Source organism: Schistocerca cancellata, unplaced genomic scaffold (assembly GCF_023864275.1).
Source record: "Schistocerca cancellata isolate TAMUIC-IGC-003103 unplaced genomic scaffold, iqSchCanc2.1 HiC_scaffold_808, whole genome shotgun sequence".
Lineage (NCBI taxonomy): Eukaryota > Metazoa > Arthropoda > Insecta > Orthoptera > Acrididae > Schistocerca > Schistocerca cancellata.
The window spans coordinates 60,146-83,893 of NW_026046819.1; the positions used below are offsets into that span (position 1 = coordinate 60,146).

Consider the following 23,748-nt stretch of genomic DNA (forward strand, 5'->3'; position numbering starts at 1 on the left):
AGCTTGACTGTTGTGACCAAGTGTTGTCAAAACTGAAATCTAACATTTTTACTTAAGCTGGCTTAACAGTTTCTGTTAAGATATTCATCAATGGCATAGAAGGACTTGCCTATCAAAAAGACTTTCAAACTCTGTTTAAACAGTGCTTTATCTGAAACCAAGTTTTTAACGGTTGTTGACATTTTATTGAAAATGTGTGTTCCTGAATATTGGACCCCTTTTTGTACCAAGGTAAGTGATTTTAGGTCTTTATGTAGATTGTTCTTATTCCTAATATTAATACTATGTATTGACCTATTGGTTGGAAATAGAGATGTATTACTTGCAACAAATTTCATTAAGGAATAAATATACTGAAAAACAGTGGTTAAAATACAAATTTCCGTGAACAGGTTTCTACAAGATGTTCTTGAACTTACACCACAAATGATTTTTATCACACGCTTTTGTACTCTATAAACTTTCGCTCGATTTGACGAGTTGCACCAGAATACGATCCCATATGACATAATAGAATGAAAGTAAGGAAAGTAGGCAAGTCTTTTTTATATTTATACCTCCTACATCTGACAACATTCTCACGGCAAATACAGACATTTAGGCGCTTAAGCAATTTTGTGGTATGCTCTTCCCAACTGAATGTATTATCGATTTGCAATCCCAGAAATTTAACACTGTCAACCTCTTCGATCTGCATGTCTTCATATGTTATGCTGGAAGGAAATTTCTTACTGGTTATGAACTGCATATAGTGCGTCTTCTCAAAGTTTAATGACAGTGAATTAGCTTTAAATGACCTGCATTATATTTTGTTTATCGGACAATCGATCTACCACTCATGTTTTGCATCTGGACGTATTTGTGTAACAATATTTATTAAGCAGTGTTTCGGGCATTGCTATTGGAATGGTCTTTGTGTACTGCCTGGTACTAGAGAAATGATGCAAAGAATCGTCGAATACGTGTAATTTTTTGCTGAACACCATAAGCCATCAGTACAATTTTTACGGCCAGACCGCTGTCATATAAATGAGTAACCTATGTGACTACCTTTTGGGAACATTCTTCGGTATGTAGAAAGCTATCTCCTTCTGCTTCACGCATCATAACAAACCACTGTCTACTTTAACCTCACTTGGTGTAAAGGTGCATTCCACCCCATTGATTTGACACAAGGTAAGTGCAAAGAGTATCCATCGAAACGCCATCGAGGCATCGACAGATATGCGCAACCAAAGAGGTTAAGTTAACCTTCCCTACTAACTTAAGATATCGTATTCGCGAAAACGAAATTATTAAAGGCGTCATAATCAAGATTTGGTTCATAGAGTAGACCACTGAATTACACCCTTCCGATTTTGATCTTATGTATTCCCGTAAGATAAGCTTCGTTTTTTTTTTACTGTGCTACACAGGAAAGTTGTATGTTAATCGTATAGCAAATCTTTGAACAGCGTCCTTTCGGTAGACTGTCTGTTGTCTGAGTGAGTTGAAGAAACGTGATAAGACTTGAAGGAAGAGCTTTCGTGCTGCAAAATAATGACATCTGTAGGAACTATGAAATATCCCGTGGAAAGTATTCGTGCAGGTCCGATGGATGAGGACTGGATGAACGCTGAACATATGACAGGAGTAAGTAATAGTTTTCAGAACAAGTACAAATTAAGGAACTCTTAAAGATCGTTTGTATGCTGACTCACTCTCGAAATAACACTACTTGACTTTTAAATATTATTGATTCAGTGTACCCTTTCATTATTTTTTCTTGTCCTTGTATGTAATTACATCGTGTTACTGATGGCTAGAAGGTGAAGAGTAAAAACCAATTGCTGGAATTGAAACCACGACAGTCCGTGCGACATCTTAAAATACATAATTCTTCTTAGCATTTTGTCATTATTAAAGTTAATTTTCCATCCTTTTACATGAAAGACATATATGTACCAGTTAATTGTGCTAAGAAGAAAATGATGGATTTCAGTTTCTGATGTGTAAATAATCGTTCTTTTTACAGTCTACTGCTTTTGTTTCAGTTTTGAAAAGTTATTAGGTGTAATTGTAAAACTGTAAAAATATACCATTAGGTATGCTGAAACTTGGGAACTACATAATAACTTAATAAATCCTTTTGACTCCATACTGTTAACAGTGACATATGCGAATCTTCAGACCCGTTTCATTACAGATCAGGACCAAGCTTGCACAGTAAAGTAAGGTTCCTATTGTAGCCTTTTCAAATGAGGTTTTTGCTGGTAATAGTGGCGTAGTGCAACCCTCACCCTATCATCCATAATTTCATTGTTCACAGTTGAAGATACATGCACCAGTAATTTCGCCTGTTATGCAGTGCAGCGGTTCAGGATTGTCTGTGGTTAGAGGGTGATAGTGGACACCACCACCAAAATCTATGATATGGTGACAGAATGATTAATAGCATAGCCTGAGAGCTAGGTCTGGTTGGTAGATGATGTCACTAAAGTTGGTGAAACCAATGACTGTGAAAGAGAGGTTGTGGTGATAGATTGACTTGCAGCCTAGGGCAATGTCTTAAGTTCACATATCTAACATGTTTTTTGTTATAAAACTAAAACTACAAGATATATTCAGAAAATTTCTATCAGATAATGGCCAACGCTACAAGTTTGAAGACATGTATTTAAGTATATCGTATATAAATTACGAAAAATACAAGGGGCTCTACCTGTAACTTTTGCATGGTCTTTTTATATTCAAATATGTTGGCTTCACCAACTTACAGTAAAACTATCATTTTCCAACCTAACAATAATATGGAAAGGACAGATTGCTACTCACTGTATAGAGGAAGCATCGAGTTGCAGACACAATGATAGGACTACTGGTATCCTTTACTACGTAATCTGCTAACAGAGAAGATAAAAAAATATTGCTAGCAAATGGGAAGCAATTGTGACAACTGATAGGGGAAGATGTACTGGAGGAGGAGTGGTAGGAGACAAGTGGCTGGCAATTGCAGAATGAGTATTAATAGTGGAAACTGTCCGTTCCCCTCCGTTTTGTATGAGGAACTTTGAAAAGTACTGTACAGATTACTGTGGATAGCCAAAGAACTTTCATTGAATGGTGCACTACACAATTTCTAAGTGACACAGATACATGACATACAGCACACAGTCACCAAGTCCGTGTAAATGACAGTTGGAACACTCCACCAGTCATTTCATTCCTCAATGGAAGAAATTCCTGCTATCAAACGCACACATTTGAGAACTGCTTTGTGAATGTACTTGTAGTTGGAAAATATCCCTCCTTCCCAGATGTAGTTTCAGCTTGCTAAAAACGTGGAAATCACGTAGTGCAAGATCTGTACTTCACGCTTAGCATCATCTATGTCAGTGCATCCTCTGTCAAATTGACATAGTTTCGTTACTTTTGGATGCGATTTTGCAGTTGGCCCATATATTGCCAGAATCTTATGGTGAATCCGTGTGCAATCTAGAATTGTATGTCCCACATAATTAAACCATCTCCAAACTTTTCAGTTGCCATGCCATTTCACTCACATGTGATGCACCAGTTATTCATACCGCAGCGGAATTATGTTGGCAGGAGAACCAGAACACGTACCCTTTGCTGACAGTGTGCCTCTGTCAGTATGCAGTGGTCTCAATAGGGGAAGGCAGGTGTAACTTAATTTCTGAAGTCCAGGCATAACCCTTATTGCTTTAAACACTATTAATCTGAGATAGGTGAATGATTTATGAGAACTGCAGCATGTATGTTATACACTTGGTGTTATGCAAATCTACCACTTAGTCTGAAACGCAACGGCAGTTTTAACGGTGCTGGGATGGTCCCTTTGAAAGGGCATGGCCGACTTCCTTCCCTAATCCGATGAGACCGATGACCTGGCTGTTTGGTCTCTTTCCCCAAACAACCCGACCCCCAATGGTCTTAATGATGTGAGAGAAGCAGTGAATAAGAAGAGTGTGAGGTAGGGTTGTAGCTTCTCCCTCATATTAGTGAACCTGTACATTGAAATGTGAGGTTTGCTGATAACACTGTGATTCTGTCATGGGGCAAAGGACTTGAAAGCTCAGTCAAACAATACGAATAGTTCCTTGAAAAGAAATTTCTCAGGTGTGTACTGACTAGGTTAACAAGTGACAGCCAGTGGATTTGGCCGAATGTTGGTCACCAATGTTTAGGTGTTTGGCCCCTCATCCCCTCCAAATAGAGGTGTGGGAGCCAAGGGATTCGGCTGTGTGGAATCTCAATTGGCTCTAATAACCTGGTGAGATTGCTCCCTTTTTGTTATTGCTATAAAGTTGTTTTAATTACAATTTGACCAGCTGATATTTTGAGGAATTAGGATGATTCAGCAGTTGTTGCATGTATGACATTTCTTTTACTGAAAGAAACTGATCATCAAAAAACAAGAAGAAATAAAACTTGTGGATGACCTCACTTTCAAAAATTGAGGAGCAATGTGGTGGGACAAGACTGTCTGATGTTAAAGCTGAATTGGAATATGGGCTATTTTCATAAATTTTTTCCCAAATGAATGCTACAGATTTTGAATTGTGTATGCCCTAAAATTTATAAAGATTGCGCCTCTTGTAGGAGAGAAGTACCTGCAGAGGAGAGATTAATGTTTGCTGTGAGATATTTAGCTACTGGGGGTTCATATGCCAGCTTAAGGTAAATATCTCTGAAATACAGGTATCAAATAAATCTGTATGCAAGATTTTACCTGAAGATTGTTCAGCTATAATTTAAAGTTTACAGGAATATCCTACAAATGTTTACAGCGAAAAGATACCAACAAAGATTTAATTTTCTTTTTCACATCATGCACATTAATTTGTAACGGCTTCCTTATTTCCCTTCAAGTCTCTATTTTCAGTTTGTTTTTAAATCCATGGTTTGTAGCATTCCTTAAACATTTCTGTTCATTATAAAGTTCTGAGAGCTTTAATGCTGTCTACGTATTGCATTCCATACTCCAGTACTTTTCCACTCATCGGGTAACACACATGGCAAATCACTGCTGAGCCAGTTAACATTTGTACTGGCATCCACAGTAGGAGAGTGATCGCAAGGCCAACCCTCTGCCAATGCTTTTAATGTTACTGCTGGCAGTACAAACCATAACCGAGGTCAACTGCTTCGTCACCTCCAATTTGCCAGCCGTACACAAACTGAGTAGACCTCGAGCAGTGAAGCAGTCAGTTATCATTTGTTGGCCTATTGTGTTCGTGCATTAATATGACTGTCAACAAAAAGCAAAATGAAGAATGGAATTTAGTTGAATGAAACCAGGTGGTACTGAGGGAAGCAGATTAGAAGATGGCACTAAAATTAGCAAGAAAGGATTTTTTGAAAAGAATGTCAAATATAAATTCAAATTTTGGGGAGTTTTTACAGATACCTAGACTGAGGAATTAAGAGGTGTCAACTGAATGAGGAGGAAAGTGTGTTTCGTGGTACTACAAAGGGAGGAGTAGGTACACTCAGAGATATTAGAGAGCGGTCAATTTACACTTGAATTTATATTTAATGTTTTTTTTTTTATTCCCCCCCCCCCCCCCCCCCCCCCAGGAAAACTTTTCTTGCTACTGCAAGTATGCATTTTATTTGGTGTTCAAAATTAATCTTCTTGTCCCAGTGTATCATTTCTTAATCTAATTCCTTCAGCACGGCCTTATTTGACTACATTCCATTGCCCATGCTTTGCTTGTGTATCTCCACTGGTTAATTTCTGTTGAGGCACTATCTGTGCTGTTCAGCTGCTCTTTAAAGCCCTCTGCCATCTCTTTCACGGTTACAATGCTGTCGACAAATCTAAAAGTTTTTATTTCTTCTTCCTGAACTTTAATTCCCTTTCCAAATTTCTTGTCAGTTTCCTTCACAGCTTGGCAAGTGTGTAGACTGAATATCATGATGCACAGGCTACAACCCTGTCTCACTCCCTTCTCAACCACTGCTCCCCTTTCACGTCCTACAACTGTTGGAACTGCAGTCTGGTTTCTGCACAAGTTGTAAATATTTATTGTTGCCTTTTCTTTAGGCCTGATGCCTTCAAACTGTCAAAAAGTGTACTCCATTCAACATTATCAGAAGCCTTGTCTAAGTCAACAAATGCAGGTTAGCCTTTCCTTTACCTGTCTTCTAGGATAAGTCGTAGTGTCAGTATTGCCTCGAGTGCTCCTACATTTCTCTAGAACCTAAACTGATTTTCCCTCAGATTGGCTTCTACCAGTTTTCCCATTCTTCTGCAAGCAAATTGTGTCAATATTTTGCAGTGATGATTTACTATACAGATGGTTTGGCAATATTAACACGTTAGGACCTGTCTTCCTTGGAATTGGAATTATTACCTTTCTGAAGTCTGCAAGGCTATACACCAATTGGAATAACTGGGAAGGGGATGTGATCTGCTTCAGGGGACCTCGTTAAGACTTTCAGCACACTGTCAAATTCACAGTATCGTATCTCACATCATCTTAATCTACTTCATGTTCTGTATCTATAATATTGTTCTCAGATTTGTTTCCCTTACACAGGCCTTCTGTATATTCCTTGCACTTCTAGGCTTTCCATTCTTTCCTGTAGGCAGCAAATTGTGTGTGTGTGTGTGTGTGTGTGTGTGTGTGTGTGTGTGTGTGTGTGTGTTTTTTTCTACAGCCCTGCATTTGTCCACTAGCCATTCCTGCTTGGCCTTTTTGCATTTTGTGTCACTCTCATTCTCACCCACGTAATACCCTGTATAGTTTCTACAGGTGGAAAGTTTTTTAATTGATGTGTTCCACTCCGTTTAAGACCTATCACCCGAATGCCTGTCTGCTAACTCTATTTTATAAACAACTTGTGGACACCCTTCCTGAAGTTAGCTACTTCTGTGGACCTACTGTGCAGTGCCACTAGACCGACGTGTGACTCGTGCACCTTCTGCAGTGGGGCTCCGATCTGTCAGTCACTAAATGTCGTAAACGGCTTTGCGGTAACTCTTCTGTATTTTACACCTGATGTTTTTTAATCTACAGCTCCAGTTAAGATGGGTGAACAGAGCTCTGTTATTTCATAACTTGTAACAGAGTACAATGTATATTCGTGTACTTCTTTTACATTATAGAATGGCACATTACCAAATGAGTTCTCATAATGATGTTTCTGTTTTTTTGCCACCGACATTATTATCGTCAGTGCGTTTTGCTCCGTGGCTTCAGAGGCACTGCCGAGCCACGACACCGAAGCGTAAGTCGGTCTCCACAGCAGGTGGAGACGCACATTCGCCATCGCGCCTTGTCGATGTTAGCACCCAGGTCAAATGAGGGTGCACACAGCAGGATATTCCGCACTTAATACCTAAACTATGTCTTCAGTGTCCACGCACATTATGTGAATGAATGTACGGTGTCTGTCCTTTCAGACATGTCGGGCATCGTGCAGAATCTGTAGCTGTTATACAATTATATGTAAATTGAAAGTGGAGGGGGAAGAAAGGAAAGGAAAGGGGAGGGATCATTGCTGTCAGCTGTGTCGGAACGTTATGCGGAATCAGTGGAGATGAGTGAAAGTGTGTACTGGACCGGGATTCAAACCAGGAGTCTCGTGTTTACTAGGCAGGTGCACAGTGTTATCACAACTACACGGACTATCTGGGCCCGCCTCACAGCCAAGCCACTCTCCCATCGAATGCTACCTATCTGTAGCCTATGTCCGTCTCCTCCGTATTCGCTCTTCCGAGATTCCCACGGGAGGTCAGATATATTTGTACATATGCACTGAAGAAGGTGGATTCATTGCCCAGCTGTGCCTACCAAATTGTACGAATGTGTGGCGTGTGTGCGCTTTCGGACACGTCCTGTGGATAGGTGGCGTTCGATGGGAGTGTGGATTAAAGTGAGGCGAGCCGAGGTAGTCCGTGCAATTGCGGTAACACTGTGTCCCGGATGGCACAGCGGTTACGACACCTACCTAGTGAGCAGGAGATCCCAGGTTTGAATCCTGATCTTCTACAAATTTGCAGTCGTCACCACTGATTCCGCGTAATACCCCAATGCAGCTGGCAGCAGTGATCCCTCCCCTCCCCTTTTCCTTTCGTCCTCTCTCCACCTCCAATTTACATAAAATTCCGTGGACATCTTTCATCGACCTTAAGTGGTTAAAAGTGATAGATGTTACACTGTAGAATCGTGTTACCCCATGCTTGCTGTCTTCCGTATTTGGTCTCTCAAAGCTGCCAGTTCATCTTGTACCGTATTCCTGTAAGCAGTTTGTCTGACATTGCCTAATGTTCCCTTTCTAAATTGACAAATGCATTAAATATAGGTTTGTCTTTTTTCAACTTATCTCCTAAGATAAGTTGTAGGGTGAGTTTTCCAAGAATGCTCACGTGTTTCTCCAGAACCTACACTGATTTCCTGTATTGCCTTCTCCTACAAGTCTTCCCATTCTTCCATAAATGATTTTTGGTAATATTTTACACCTGTTTGACTGGTGATTTGGTCTTTATTTGTTCCTGGCAAAACCTATCTTTTTTTTGGAATTGAAATTATTACATTCTTAAAGTGTGATTGTACATAACTTACATACTGCAATATACAGGGTGATTCAAAAAGAATACCACAACTTTAAAAATGTGTATTTAATGAAAGAAACATAATATAACCTTCTGTTATACATCATTACAAAGAGTATTTAAAAAGGTTTTTTTTTCACTCAAAAACAAGTTCAGTGATGTTCAATATGGCCCCCTCCACACACTCGAGCAATATCAACCCGATACTCCAACTCGTTCCACACTCTCTGTAGCATATCAGGCGTAACAGTTTGGATAGCTGCTGTTATTTCTCGTTTCAAATCATCAATGGTGGCTGGGAGAGGTGGCCGAAACACCATATCCTTAACATACCCCCATAAGAAAAAATCGCAGGGGGTAACATCAGGGCTTCTTGCAGGCCAGTGATGAAGTGCTCTGTCACGGGCTGCCTGGCGGCCGATCCATCGCCTCGGGTAGTTGACGTTCAGGTAGTTACGGACAGATAAGTGCCAATGTGGTGGCGCTCCATCCATGATTGTGGAATTTGCAGCTCTCTGCTAGCTCTGCGAGTCGATTTTCCTGGGCTGCGAACAAATGCTTGCTGGATGCGTGCTACATTTTCATCACTCATTCTCGGCCGTCCAGAACTTTTCCCTTTGCACAAACACCCATTCTCTGGAAACTGTTTATACCAACGTTTAATACACCACCTATCAGGAGGTTTAACACCATATGTCGTTCGAAATGCACGCTGAACAATTGTCGTCGATTCACTTCTGCCGTACTCAATAACACAAAAAGCTTTCTGTTGAGTGGTCGCCATCTTAGCATCAACTGACGCTGACGCCTAGTCAACAGCGCCTCAAGCGAACAAATGTACAACTAAATGAAACTTTATAGCTCCGTTAATTCGCCGACAGATAGTGCTTATCTCTGCCTTTTGTCGTTGCAGAGTTTTAAATTCCTAAAGTTGTGGTATTCTTTTTGAATCACCCTGTATATCTGTCAGTTTATTTTGTTTCATACATAATTTTCACAATATTTTTGTCTCTGGTAAACTTCATTACAGATTAAATGCTCAATTGAACAGTTTTCTCACTACTACTCTCTCATTTTCAATTCTCTCAAATTGACTGCAGACAGACCTAATTTGTCTTGCCCTGGTAATTTTGAAGTTGAGTGGCTACAGAGAGGTGCACTCAAGTTGTTACACCATATTTGCTAAAATAAATGGTGAGTGTTAAAGTACTTTGGTGTAACTTTTCCTGTTTAATCATGTTATATTTGTTACAGAGTGAAACAGCAAACAGAGAATATTGATGTAAAATTTGCTCTGCCAATCTCACAGCTGTAGAAAAAATGAGGAGACCAGCTGGAATAGTTTTGTCATTGCTGTTTCTCCAGAGGACATTGATAATTCTGAGGGATGTTCCGTATTCTGTGTCTTAAGTCTTTCAGATTCTTCCTGCAGTGTCATATCTCCATTCTCTTCCCTCTGTATAACATTATCTTAAAGTTTGCTTCCCTCAGTGTACCAGCAACTTCAAAAGCGCACAGAGCGCACGAAATTTCCTGTCAGCCGACAGTTGGGGCCATCGCAGCTGTGAGCACTGGTGTCGCCTTGCTCTGACAGTACACCATTCCGTCAACTAATTAGAGCTTGCGGCCGCCTCGTGAGTTCTGCTGCATGGTGTTGTGGGACACTGAGGCATATTTGTTGTTGTCTCATCATAATCTTAATTTCTTACCTTTTTTGCATTTTCTTCAGTTTCAATCTTTTGTTCTCAGCCAGTTAGTTACAGCCAGTGTGTCCACATTTGCTGTTTGTTATTTGTAGATGGTGTTGGTAGTGGTTAACAGACCGCGGCTGTCCCAGCTGTCGTCAGTAGGTTCACGTAGCGCTTTCTGCCGCAGACGTCCATTATGGCCGTGGAGTATGATGGCGGAGTGGTGATCGGTGCCGATTCCCGGACAACGACCGGTACATACATAGCGAACCGCGTCACCGACAAGCTGACGCGCATCACGGACACCATCTACTGCTGCCGCTCCGGGTCTGCGGCTGACACTCAGAACATTGCAGACATAGTTGCCTACCATCTGGACTTCATGCAGTGAGTATTGGCATTAGCATGTACTGCTGTGTTAACACTTGCACTGTGCCAACATATACAGGGTGTCATGAGAGAGAGAAGGGGGGGGGGGGGTTGGGGACACACTAAACAGGCCCCCTAAAATGTGTACTTAAAGAACTGTGATCACTTCTTCAGCAAATGGGATGTGCTTTGCAGTAACAAAGATGGAAAAAGTTTTCATAGCTCTTAATGCATGCATTTTAGAGCCCATGTTGACTACACTTCTTTGCTTCCAATTTTCAGGATTAGAATCCGTGTGCATGTAGGAAGGGAGGGGGTCTCGTTCTTCAGTTTTGTCAGCTTTGGCAGGCTGTACTTAGTCACAATACGGAAGACGAAGGCTTCTGAAAGACTAATTCTCTTCTGTTGAACTTTTCAGCAGTTACTTTGTCACAACTACAGTTTCTTTTCGACAATAAACTACTAATACATAGTTTTTGAATCTTGATATCATAAGATTCCAAATTGAACTTTTCATTTAAGTTTAGTTTGAATTTAGATTCATTTCAAATTAAGATATTGTGGTGCCTGTTTTGTTAATAAGTACAACGCAATGTGTGTGCATGTCTGAAGGAACATTGCACCATGCCTCTTAACAGTACAGGCATTGCAGCATCATATTTACCCATAGAACCTTGCCAGCATCTTTCAGTTAAAATTATAGGAATTTTATAATGAATGTACAAATGTGGGTTGTAGACACATGGATGATGTCATATGGAAATTTTGGTCTGACCAGGAATCGTGCACAAATAGCCAAAATGGTTAAGTTGAATGCTCGCAACAAGCAGGAGGCCTGGTTTTCAGTCCATTGTGACAGAAATTTTCGATGTTGTCATTCCATTACCCTGCAAACGTGTTTTGTATGTTTCCAGTTAGATAATATGATCTTCGCATGAAATGAAACTATTGTCCGAAATCCATTGTTCCTAAATAAATTTTTCACAAATTTCAATTTGTGTTGTATTAATGTTGATTCATGTGGAATAGTTGATAACAATAAGTAAAGTAGGAATCCTTTAGTTACTGTTATTGAAAGTTCTCCATCAGTCGACATTAATATGACAGTAACTTGGCATTGTGTGCGAATTGATAGTTAGTGAGTATATTGAACCCTGCTCCATACAAAACAGCTCCAAAATTTGAATACAATTTCGGCACACTGACACGTAATCACACTCATTCGTTGTAGCCTTATTGTGGTAGTTAACTGAACCCATTACAAAACGAGTGACAGTCGTGTAAAAATGTTTGACTGTCAGACAACAAGTAAATATGCAGTACGGTCACACTGCATTAACATTCCATTTTGTTTAGTTACTACAGTGAGGTTACTCTCGGCCGTCGTGTGTCGAGAGGTAAGTCACGGGGCACGAAACGGAAAAACTCCGCACGGGTCGAGAGAGGGTACCGCATTTTCGGACTCTCGTAAACTCTACAGGGAACGGAGAAGGAAACACATTTGTGTAAATGTTACAAAATAAAGCTAATGCAAAAACAGTGAAATGTGGACGTGTGTCGCGTAACGGACGATCCCCGACGTGTCGGCAGGGTGGAGATGGGCGAGCCTCCGCAGGTGAAGACGGCCGCCAACGTGTTCCGCGAGCTGTGCTACAACTACCGGGACTCGCTCGTCGCGGGCGTCATCGTCGCCGGCTGGGACAAGCGGCGCGGCGGGCAGGTGAGCAGATAGCGGAGCTGAGGCGAGCTGTCCAGGTAGTGAGTAGTCCAGCAGTCTAGCTGTCCAGAGCACTCCGCGTGCGGACTGGGCCGGCAGCGAGTGGCAGGCCGGCCCGGCGAGCAGAGTGCTCGGTCGGAGTGCGCTCCCGTCCCTGCCGTGCAGAGAGGGTCGTCGGGGTGGCGCCCGGCACCTCACGTCCAGATGTAATGTGTTCACTTTAATTTTGTGAGTGTAGCTACTGTTTTTTAGTAAACAGTGTTATTTTAAACAGACCTTCAGGTGGAACCTGTATTGTTGGCAGCCAATGTCACCATTTCTGTCCAGCAGATGGAATTTTAGACGAACACTAACGAGAACTACAGAATACTGGACGATTACTCGGCTTTTGAAAAGAGATGTCAAATCCCAGACAGTATGAAAAATGACAGATACTGTCAAATCACTTGAAAGCTCTTGTGAAGACTGCATTAGTGATGGCGTTTTGAAGTCGGAGGAGATTAACTCTCGGAGACAATACGCACTTGTTTAAGATCTGAGGAAATAGGAGTTACATAGAACTGGAACTGTGCACTGAAACACTTACTGCATTAAAAAGATCACACACACACACACACACACACACACACACACACACACACACACACACACACACACACACACACACACACTAGTAACTACAGAAGATGCTGTCTTCTATCACTTAGCACCAAATTTTGGCATTATTGCCACATTTTTGGACTTCTTGATGGGGATTGTTAGCCACCACCAGTCCCCCATCACAGTAAGCTGTGGGAGTACTTCGGCTCTGACTGCCTAGATTGCAAGAATGGTAAAAACCTGAAGGTGGGCTGCACGAGGAGGGGGTGGACAAGTTGTTAGAATTCATCCTCCGGGGAACGTGCTGCACATCAGTTGTGAGGCTTACCTAGGCAGGCGGGCTCTGTCCGTGTGGACTTTTATTTCCCTAGGTGCTTGCAGGACCGAGATGGATCCTTCAAAGTTTTGTCCTCCACCTCCCAGTGGAATGGGTGGGCCACTGGTAGCTACTAACACCCAGTCAGATAAGAGAGCCTCTGTAGTCAGTCTTCTGGACTCAGGAATCTAGGGAGTTTAGTAACAGAATGTTTGTGGCTGGCCAGAGGGAAATTTCGAACAAAAGTGTTTAGAGGGGCTTGCAGGTACTTTAGCATCTGTGAAATGGGACACTGTTGGTGGAAACATAGAGTACCCGACAAGTAACAAACCTGCAGAAAGCCAAAACCTGTGGTAATATGCCATCGAGACTGAGCTCCACGCCCCATTAAACTACAGTAAAGCTGTTGTGACGTGCAGAGACCTGGTGCATATCCCTAAAGAAGACCCGAAAGTTAAATGTGCCTAAGAAGGCATTGTAGATGTGCAGAATATTGTGGAAGGCAATCTGATTCAATCTGACTCGTTCATCCTTACTTTTAATAGCACATAACTTCTAGAACGTACTAAGGCAGGTTTTCTTCACTTAAACGTGCGGTCCTATGCCCTCGACCCAGAGCAGCGTTTTAAATGCCAGCAATTTGGGCAGACCACTCTCATATGCGAGGGAGAAGCCATTCGTGGCAAATGTGGTAAGGCTGCAAACGAAGGAGTCGAATGTTCGTCTCCTGCAAAATGTGTGAATTGCACTGGGGCTAACTGCTGTGTCTCCATTGAAGCATGGAAGATACGGCAGGTTAAAAACCGCCGATTCCCTTCGGTGAGGTCGAGACAATTTATAAGACCATTCGGCCCCTGACGCTTGTGCTCCTGCAGTTACTTCACAGCCTGGAGTTCCTTCCAAAACGTCAGAGTAGTCTGTGGTCACTAATGTTGGGATCTTCCTGCTTTCCCTGACGTTCGGTCCAGCCCAGTGTCGAGCACTGGCACTACCGTTGCTGTGGTTATCGTCCCGAAACCTACTCGGGGCAAAAAATCGAATGCCGAGGGCCTCTCGCCGACAGAATCTGAAACTAAACGGTCCACGACGTCGTTGTCGTACTATCTGATGTCTCTCGACTCTTCGGTAGAACTGACGGAGCTCGAGGACTGACTGGGCAGTGTTCTCACCCCGAGACTGAGCCTCCGCTTGTTACGAGCTCCCATCCCAGGTGGGAAGAAGGAGTGAAAGTGCAGCCTCCGTGATAGTTAGCTCCCGTATTACAGGGGTACATTAGTGGGTTCGGGAAACACGGGGAGAGACTGAAACCGCTAGTGCGGGAATGCCCCGTGTGCTTGTCTGTGAGAAACGCATTTAAAGCCACTGACACCCCTATGCTACAGGCTATACACCTCACCGAAAGGATGATCTGACTGGGGACAGGGTCGAGGCTGGGGAGGTTGCCGTTTTTGTCAGTAATGGGCATCACTCCTTCGCTCTTCCCCCGGCTGCTGACCTGCGGGCAGTTTGTCGAAATTCGTGGGCGTCGGAGGTCCACCGTTTGCTCCCCGTACCTACCTCCACGTGATGCAGTACACTCTGAGGCTCTCGTAGATCTCGTAGAATGACTCCTGTGACCACTTCTCCTACTAGGAGACTTCGGTGCCCGCCGTATTTTGTGGGGCTCGACCTCTTCGGACCCTCGGGTTCGGGTTTCGGAGAGCCTCGTGACGACTCGAGAGCTGTGCTTCGACACGGGTACTCTCGTTTCTGCTCCGCTACCGGGTCATTCTCAGCCGTCGACCTCTCTTCTCGCTCTCCGGCCCTCGCAGGTGCCGTTCGGTGGGAGGTCGTCGACATCCTTCGTTCTGGTGACCACTTCCCACCCCACATTCACCTACTGGATGGAGCACTACCTGAAAGAGAAGCCACCGATGTGGGTGGTCACCGGGGCTAACTGGAAGCAGTTTAACCAGCTGGCCACGTTCGAACATTGCAACAGTGTCCAGGAACGGGTGGACTGCCACGTCACGTTAGTGGTCCGTTGTACTGCAGAGTTATCCGTGCCGAAGTCCCCGGATCGTCTTAGGAGGCGACCTGTACGTTGGTGGACAGACAAGTGCCATTCGGCCATCCGAGACAGACATGTAGCTCTGCGACAGTTTAAATGTTGCCCTACAGCTGAAAACCACCTAGCTTTTAGATTCGCGAGAGCCGAGGCTCGGAGAGTAATCGAAGAGAGTGAGAAAATGTCGTGGCGAGTGTTCCTGGGCTCTATTAACTGTTCCACCTATTCTACAAAAGTATGGGAAGCCATCAGGATGATTTCTGGTAAATGCAGTCATTTACCAATAGCAGTATTGCTGAAACAGGGATGTCTCCGAACCGTGCCCAGACACATTTCTCAGACTCTGGCAGAGAATTTTGCACAAATCGTTGCCAATGATATCCAGGATTCAGTATTTTGATGGTGTTAGGACAGTAACCAGCCACAAATTTACTTTCAGTTCCTTTATTCAAAGGGCACTGTTACCAGTTTCGAATCGTTGTTATTCATCCTCAGGCGGATTACACGCTTTCTTTATGACATGTTGTGTGTTTTCTACAGATTAATTTTCCTAAAATATAAATAATACATAATTATAAACACGCCACACTCAGATGGTTGTGTTACAGATTTTCGTTGCATGTGACTTATGTGAAACGTCGGTTTGGAGTGTTTGTTTTCATAACATTCGTCCAACAGATGTAAATGCATTCCCACTGCATTCTTATTGTTGCACACGTAAATTGTTCTCACTGAACACTTTAGATTTGTCACTGAGGAGATTTCTACCACGCACCACATGTTTTGATACATACAAAGAGCTTACAAACATATCAATATCACAGACGCTATGATATATCGTAACATTTCACGACGATGTCCTATGTTTGGAAAGGATCGTATATTCATTTACACAGTTGTAATGCCTTTTACACTAGTACAGAGGCATTGAATTTTTAGTTGATATTTTTAAATTAATTATAAAGTTTTTTTATAGAACTGTATAAGTAAAATAGTATACTATTTAATTACATCTAGCATCATGAGAATCATAGTAACATATAAATTTGCTACTTGGTCTGCAGATAGGTGTACTAATATTATTTGCTTTTGAGGCTGGAAAGTAATTTTTGGAAATTTTTCAGGAAAGGCGTGTTAGCTAACTGTTTGTTCGTTATGGATATAGTCTGGGGTGTTTTTTTTGTGTGTGTGTATTTCTAATTCTTCTAATACAGGGTGGCGCAGATGGATCGGGTGGTTTTGAAGTGGACTGTACGTCTGGAGGGGGGGGAGCCAGGTGTTCGGCGACTTCGTCCTGTGGTGGGGGGGGACGGGAAGTTTCAGTTGCAGGCTGGCAGTCAGTCGCGATGGCTACGTGGTCCGTTGAGCATCGTGTTTTCGCAGTGGAAGAGTTCATACGCAATAACGAGTCAATTGTTGCTGTGACGCGTGCCTTTCGCCGGCGTTTCAACATCCCACCTCGCGGTAGTGTTCCTAAGTGAGATACGATATTGAGTTGGGTGCATAATTTCCGCACTACTGGTTCATGTGCTCCAAAATGGACGCCTAGACCGCCAACAATAACAACGCCTGAGAACGTGGAGCGTGTGAGAGGCGATGTCACTGCGAGCCCACGTCGATCAACGAGACGTCGTGCTCAAGCTCTTGGAATGTCACGTCGGAGCCTTCAAAGGATTCTTAACGAAGAACTGAAATTCCACCCCTATAAAATCCTGTTGGTACAGAAGATTCTCCCAACAGACCATCTTCAAAGGCTTCAGTTTAGCCAACAGATGTTGGAGTTATTGGAAGATGTAAACCTGATTATCATGATGTCTGACGAGGCTCACTTTCACATTAACGGATACGTAAACAAGCAAAATTGCCGTTACTGGGCCGACACTAACCCAAGAGATCTACACCAACGGCCTCTCCATAGTGACAAAGTGACGGTTTGGTGTGGGGTTTCTAAGGTAGGGATAATTGGTCCTTACTCTTTTGAAAATGAAAGGGAGCAGGCGGTTACTGTTAATTCGCAGCGTTATGTGAACATGATTGAAGATTTTCTTCTCCCACAACTTGAAGAGAACAATTACGACATGGGCAATATGTGGTTCCAACAAGACGGGGCAACTGCACATACCGCTAGGATATCAATGCAAGCTGTACGCGCTCTGTTCCCTGGCCGTTTGATTTCCCGTAATGGAGATGTCCATTGCCCCCCTCGCTCACCGGACCTCACGGTATGTGACTTTTTCTTATGGGGCTATTTAAAAGCAAGGGTCTACATGAACAAACCCCGGACCATTCAGGAGTTGAAGGCAGCAATTCACACCGAAATCACATCAATTCCTGGTGATGCGCTTGAGCGGGCAATGCGGAACGTTAAGGACCGACTCCAAGAATGCGTCGCTCGAGAAGGAGGGCATTTGATGGATGTAATTTTTAAAAACTAACATTACTATTTTTTTGTTAATAAACTTCCATTGTAACTACACGTTTTGCACTTTATTTCAATCCAATACCTTTACAATTGACAGTTTGACAAGTATTTTAAAACCACCCGATCCATCTGCGCCACCCTGTATATTCATAGTGGCTTATTTTCTGCTAGATGCAAAATTTTTAAGGTGCCCTTTGAATAAAGGAACTGAAAGTAAATTTGTGGCTGGTTGCTGTCCTAACACCCTCAACATTTGTCTTCAGACAACAGCCACGGTCTCAATCATGTCATCATATCACAAAATTGCATTCAGTATTTTGTTGCTAAAATGCAACTGTAGAGAGGGGAAAACTGTACTTAAGATTCAACAAACTACCCTTTCTCCATGTGGGAGACTCGTGATACTGCACCCAGTCACAACAGATTCCAGTACTGCTTCAAAGGAAATCCTTCTCTAATCTTTTAATCTAATGATAGACAGTTAACTTCCTCAACATCTGGAGACAGGCACTTCTGATACTTTCCCCTCAAAACCAGGAAAGGCCCGCATATGTCAGAGTAGTTACCGTAGTATCGCCTTAACGAGCTGCGTGGGAAAGATCTTGGAGCGAATGGTTGACTGTCATCTGGTCTGGATATTGGAGACCGGGCAACTCCTTAGCCACTCTGTTGGATTTGAGAGACTTCTGTCCACTGTCGACAACTTGAGCCTGCTAGAGGCAGCTATTTATCAGGCTTTCCTATGTAAATGTCACTGTACAGGCATATTCTTAGATACGTGCGAGATGTACGATACTACTTGGAGACACTGTATTCTTGCACAACTGCATCAATGGGGCTTTTTCAGCCACCTCCCCATTTTCGTACGGTCTTTCTTGTCTAGGTGGCGTTTTAGGATCCGAGTTGGTGATTTGCTGTCCTGTCGTTTTGAGCGGGAGAATGGTGTCACTCGGGGCAGTGTTTTAAGTGTTACCTCTTTGCCGTAGCCGTAGTCTACAATGAGTCTCGTACAGTGCTCCTTATTTGTGGACAGATTTTTCTGTTTCGTTTTCCTTCTCTGGTGTTGCAGTAGTGAGCCGTCAGTTGCAAACTTGCAGTGTGAAGGTTAGTGGAATGATTCTAGTTATATTTTTAATTTACCTGTCTTGCTGATGAGGCATACCATCCTACATTTTACTGACTCTGTGAGGTTTCTGAGCCTCATTTGACTCCAAATTGTGGTTACCACACTTAAGAGACCTGAAAGCCAGAGTCTCGAAGGCACTGAATATCTTAAAGTGCCATAGCCACAGTTTTGTATGGTTTTTGAGTTCAGAGGTGGACTACGGGTGCACGGTGTGTGGATTGGTCGGGACTTCGTATTTGAAGAGGGGATTTGGCTGGCCACAGGTGCTTATAGGACCGTTCCCACATCCAGTGTCTGTGCTGAGGCAGGAGGAGAACTGCCGCTAGCCATCTGGTGGAAATTCCTCACATTGTGTCGGGCGTGTCTGTTCCTCGCAGCTCTGACCGTCCGCATACCGTTCTGTTGCTCGCTCACCTCTGGACTGCCTTTTCTCCACCCGTCTACGAGCCAGGGTTTTAACCGTCTTCTGCCCCGGTTACTACAGAGGCCCAGCGTAATTTTTGATTTAGTGCAGTGGAGGAGAGATTGCAGTCCTGCTTCTGTTTTTAATTTGATATTTTCTAACATTTTGTACGAGCACCACAACTATATAGCTGTCTTTACAGATGGGGTCTAAGCAGGGAGGGCTCCGTTTGTTGCTCTGTCGTTTTTCCAGATTGTGTCCTCGAGGTCTGACTGCCTCAGGAATTTACTGTTTTTGATGCAGAATTGTATGTGATCTTCTGGACATTGCAGCAGGTGAGACATTCTTCCAGTGCTAAATTTGCCTGTTTTGATTCTTCACTCTCTCGAACATTTGTACCCAGCAGATAAAGTAATCCAGAATATCCAGGTTGCCCTCCTACAGCTATGACGATTGGGGAAGGAGGTGTCCTTCTGCTGGGTACTGGGGCACACGGATGTTGTGGGGAATGAAAGGGCAAATCTAGCAGCCGAGGACACGTGTCGTGAACCTCAGTTCTTTGTGTGCCATCCGTCTGCATGCAATCACATGCTTTTCAGGTACAGCCGTGCACCAACGGGAAGAAGAGTGGCTGGAAGTGACCACCAATAAGCTCCACATAGTAAAGCCCGCAACTCGGCCGTGGCGTGCCTCCGTCCGGCCACATTGACGTGACGAGGTCCTTCTTACTCGTCTTTGCATAGGCTGTAGCCCCACGGTGCAAAGCTCCTTACTCGGCAAGAGGACTAGCCGGCGTGTTGCAACTGTGGCCTACAGGTCACTGTGCACCACATTTTATTTGATTGCATTTTATTTTTTGACCAGTGGGCCGAGAGAGACTGCTCGTAGCTACAGATGAGGTGGCTGTGGGTGGATAGGCTGCACGGAAGGGGCTTTTCAGTGTGGAACGGGTGACAGCTGTTGAAGTGGAGGTATTGTTGGTGGATGGTAGGTTTGATATGGACAGAGGAATGCACCTAGGGTCTCACTGAGGCCTTCGCAAACTGTAATTACCAACAGATTTGTGTGTGTGTGTGTGTGTGTGTTGGATCTTATGGTCGCCCAACGGTGTGGTCATCAGCGCCGTGACACTTATTAAAACAAATGAATGTGGAGATGAACTAAAATGGTTGTACACGCATGCACTTGAAATGACAATGCAGTCACTCTATCTCAAATGCACTCTCACATGCAGTACAACCAGTTAGGAGGGAAGAAGGAATTAAAACACAGAGAGAACAAAACATAGACAAAGCTAAAAGAAAAGCACAGGGAAATGTGACTGGCTGACCACTTGGAAAAAAACTTGGGTGAGCCAGCAACCCTGTTGACACATTAAAAATATCTCCCTAAATTTGAAAACTGATCTCTCTAGCCTTATCTCTCCAGCCATCCACTGCCACCTAAAGTCCCATTGTCTGGCCACGGAGGGGCATTCCCCTCGTGTTTTGGTACCACCCAGGACTGAAGCAGCTGAATCACATTCTCCACCAGGGTTTCGACTACCTCTCATTGTGCCCTGAAATGAAAAATTTCCTACCCAGTATCCTTCCCACCCATTCCACAGTGCTATTCCGCTGCCCACCGCACCTACACAATATTCTCGTCCGTCCGTACGTGATCCCTGCTCCTGACCCCTCGCCTAGTGGCTCGTATCCCTGTAATAGACCTAGCTGCAAGACCGGCCTGTACTTCCTCCTACCACTGCCTAGCATCACCCATCCCATCAAAGGCAGGGCTACCTGTGAACCAGTCGTGTGATCTAAAAGCTGAGCTGCAACCACTGTGCTGCATTCTACGTGGGCACTACAACTGACAAGCTGTCCGTCCACACGAATGGCCGCAGACAAACTGTAAGTGAGAAACAGCTGAACACACTGTCCGACATGACATTCTTCGTTTCGATGACTGCTTCACGTACTGTGCCATCTGGATCATTCCTACCGATGCCAGTTTTTCCGAATTGCACAGGTTTTCCTGTTACCCTCTTGGCTCGACCTTCATTAATCTTTGTCCTTACTCTCTAGCCCCTTCCCTATTCCCATTCCAGCAGTAAACAGTTGTCCTCTATTCCACCGACACACCACCGGTCTTCTTACCCATCTCCTTTCCTGCTGACCCTCACCTGCCCTCCTTCGAACCTCCTGACTGCACCTAGCTGCCCCCACCCTCTCTGCGCTTTGGTCCAACAAAGGCCTTGCTTGCTGAAAGCACATTTTTCTGACAGTCTTTTTGTTGTGCCTATCTGCGACTCAGCATATGTGCTATATGGTGAGTAGCAATTATCCTTTTCATAATAATTTTACATTCTATCCTAGATTTTCCATTGTTGCATTTTAATATTTCTTCATTGCCATAGCACATACACTCCTGGAAATTGAAATAAGAACACCGTGAATTCATTGTCCCAGGAAGGGGAAACTTTATTGACACATTCCTGGAGTCAGATACATCACATGATCACACTGACAGAACCACAGGCACATAGACACAGGCAACAGAGCATGCACAATGTCGGCACTAGTACAGTGTATATCCACCTTTCGCAGCAATGCAGGCTGCTATTCTCCCATGGAGACGATCGTAGAGATGCTGGATGTAGTCCTGCGGAACGGCTTGCCATGCCATTTCCACCTGGCGCCTCAGTTGGACCAGCGTTCGTGCTGGACGTGCAGACCGCGTGAGACGACGCTTCATCCAGTCCCAAACATGCTCAATGGGGGACAGATCCGGAGATCTTGCTGGCCAGGGTAGTTGACTTACACCTTCTAGAGCACGTTGGGTGGCATGGGATACATGCGGACGTGCATTGTCCTGTTGGAACAGCAAGTTCCCTTGCCGGTCTAGGAATGGTAGAACGATGGGTTCGATGACGGTTTGGATGTACCGTGCACTATTCAGTGTCCCCTCGACGATCACCAGTGGTGTACGGCCAGTGTAGGAGATTGCTCCCCACACCATGATGCCGGGTGTTGGCCCTGTGTGCCTCGGTCGTATGCAGTCCTGATTGTGGCGCTCACCTGCACGGCGCCAAACACGCATACGACCATCATTGGCACCAAGGCAGAAGCGACTCTCATCGCTGAAGACGACACGTCTCCATTCGTCCCTCCATTCACGCCTGTCGCGACACCACTGGAGGCGGGCTGCACGATGTTGGGGCGTGAGCGGAAGACGGCCTAACGGTGTGCGGGACCGTAGCCCATCTTCGTGGAGACGGTTGCGAATGGTCCTAGCCGATACCCCAGGAGCAACAGCGTCCCTAATTTGCTGGGAAGTGGCGGTGCGGTCCCCTACGGCACTGCGTAGGATCCTACGGTCTCGGCGTGCATCCGTGCGTCGCTGCGGTCCGGTCCCAGGTCGACGGGCACGTGCACCTTCCGCCGACCACTGGCGACAACTTCGATGTACTGTGGAGACCTCACGCCCCACGTGTTGAGCAATTCGGCGGTACGTCCACCCGGCCTCCCGCATGCCCACTATACGCCCTCGCTCAAAGTCCATCAACTGCACATACGGTTCACGTCCACGCTGTCACGGCATGCTACCAGTGTTAAAGACTGCGATGGAGCTCCGTATGCCACGGCAAACTGGCTGACACTGACGGCGGCGGTGCACAAATGCTGCGCAGCTAGCGCCATTCGACGGCCAACACCGCGGTTCCTGGTGTGTCCGCTGTGCCGTGCGTGTGATCATTGCTTGTACAGCCCTCTCGCAGTGTCCGGAGCAAGTATGGTGGGTCTGACACACCGGTGTCAATGTGTTCTTTTTTCCATTTCCAGGAGTGTATATTGAAATTTTGGTGTTTTATCCACACATGTTTCTTTTAATGTGTGTAAGGCACTGATAACCTTACCATTGGGTGCCTGTAAGGGACACGCGCGCGCACGTGCGCGGTGTGGTAATTACTCCGGAAAACTGGGAATTATTGCAAACATTGAATTTTTTGTAAAAGTCGGGGAAGTCCCAGGGAATTCTCAAACTTCACAAACTACATTGGTGTCAAATTGTTAGTTACTAGAAAGAAATGAAAGGAGCAACTTCACTGGAGTTGCGTAAAGAATGATTGAGTGCATCAGATTGTTTTAACAATTTTGTGCCGTCTCGTGGGCTTGCCGACCTCATTAACCTCCATTACAGCAGGTGGGTTTGTGACCCACAGGCCTATTTCCCATCGCGATTGCAACATTGCCCTCTGGTAAAAGTTGTTTGAAGAGCACTGCGGCGAGTATTTCTTACAACCTCGACGTTGTCTCGCATTGATGCAGCATAGAACACAGTAATGATGGCAGGCAGCAAGGGAGGAATTTCTGGAGACCTTACAACTTACAGAATTGTCAATAGGACTGTAGTAGAGTATGTCATGTTCTAACTACCCTACCACAACAAAGGTAAAAAATTAATGATGATTGTGGTTTTGCTCACGCTGCCAAATACTGCATTTTCGGGCAACAACGA

At 44.4% G+C, this 23,748-nt stretch overlaps 1 protein-coding gene and 1 long non-coding RNA gene across 2 annotated transcripts in view; one reads left to right on the top strand and one right to left on the bottom strand.

Annotated features, from left to right (window-relative positions):
• The window catches only part of LOC126143484 (uncharacterized), a 41,361-nt gene extending 40,180 nt beyond the window's left edge, over positions 1-1,181 (bottom strand). The window contains exon 1 of the long non-coding RNA XR_007529742.1: positions 1,051-1,181. This is a non-coding gene — a long non-coding RNA (uncharacterized LOC126143484). The remainder of the gene's footprint in view (positions 1-1,050) is intronic.
• A 263-nt stretch (positions 1,182-1,444) lies between these two features.
• LOC126143483 (proteasome subunit beta type-6-like) overlaps positions 1,445-23,748 on the top strand; it is a 40,709-nt gene continuing 18,405 nt past the window's right edge. Inside the window, exons 1-3 of the mRNA XM_049915404.1 lie at positions 1,445-1,632; positions 10,439-10,638; positions 12,211-12,340. Of these exons, the coding sequence (XP_049771361.1) occupies positions 1,540-1,632; positions 10,439-10,638; positions 12,211-12,340 (423 nt within the window). The 5' untranslated portion in view covers positions 1,445-1,539. The remainder of the gene's footprint in view (positions 1,633-10,438; positions 10,639-12,210; positions 12,341-23,748) is intronic.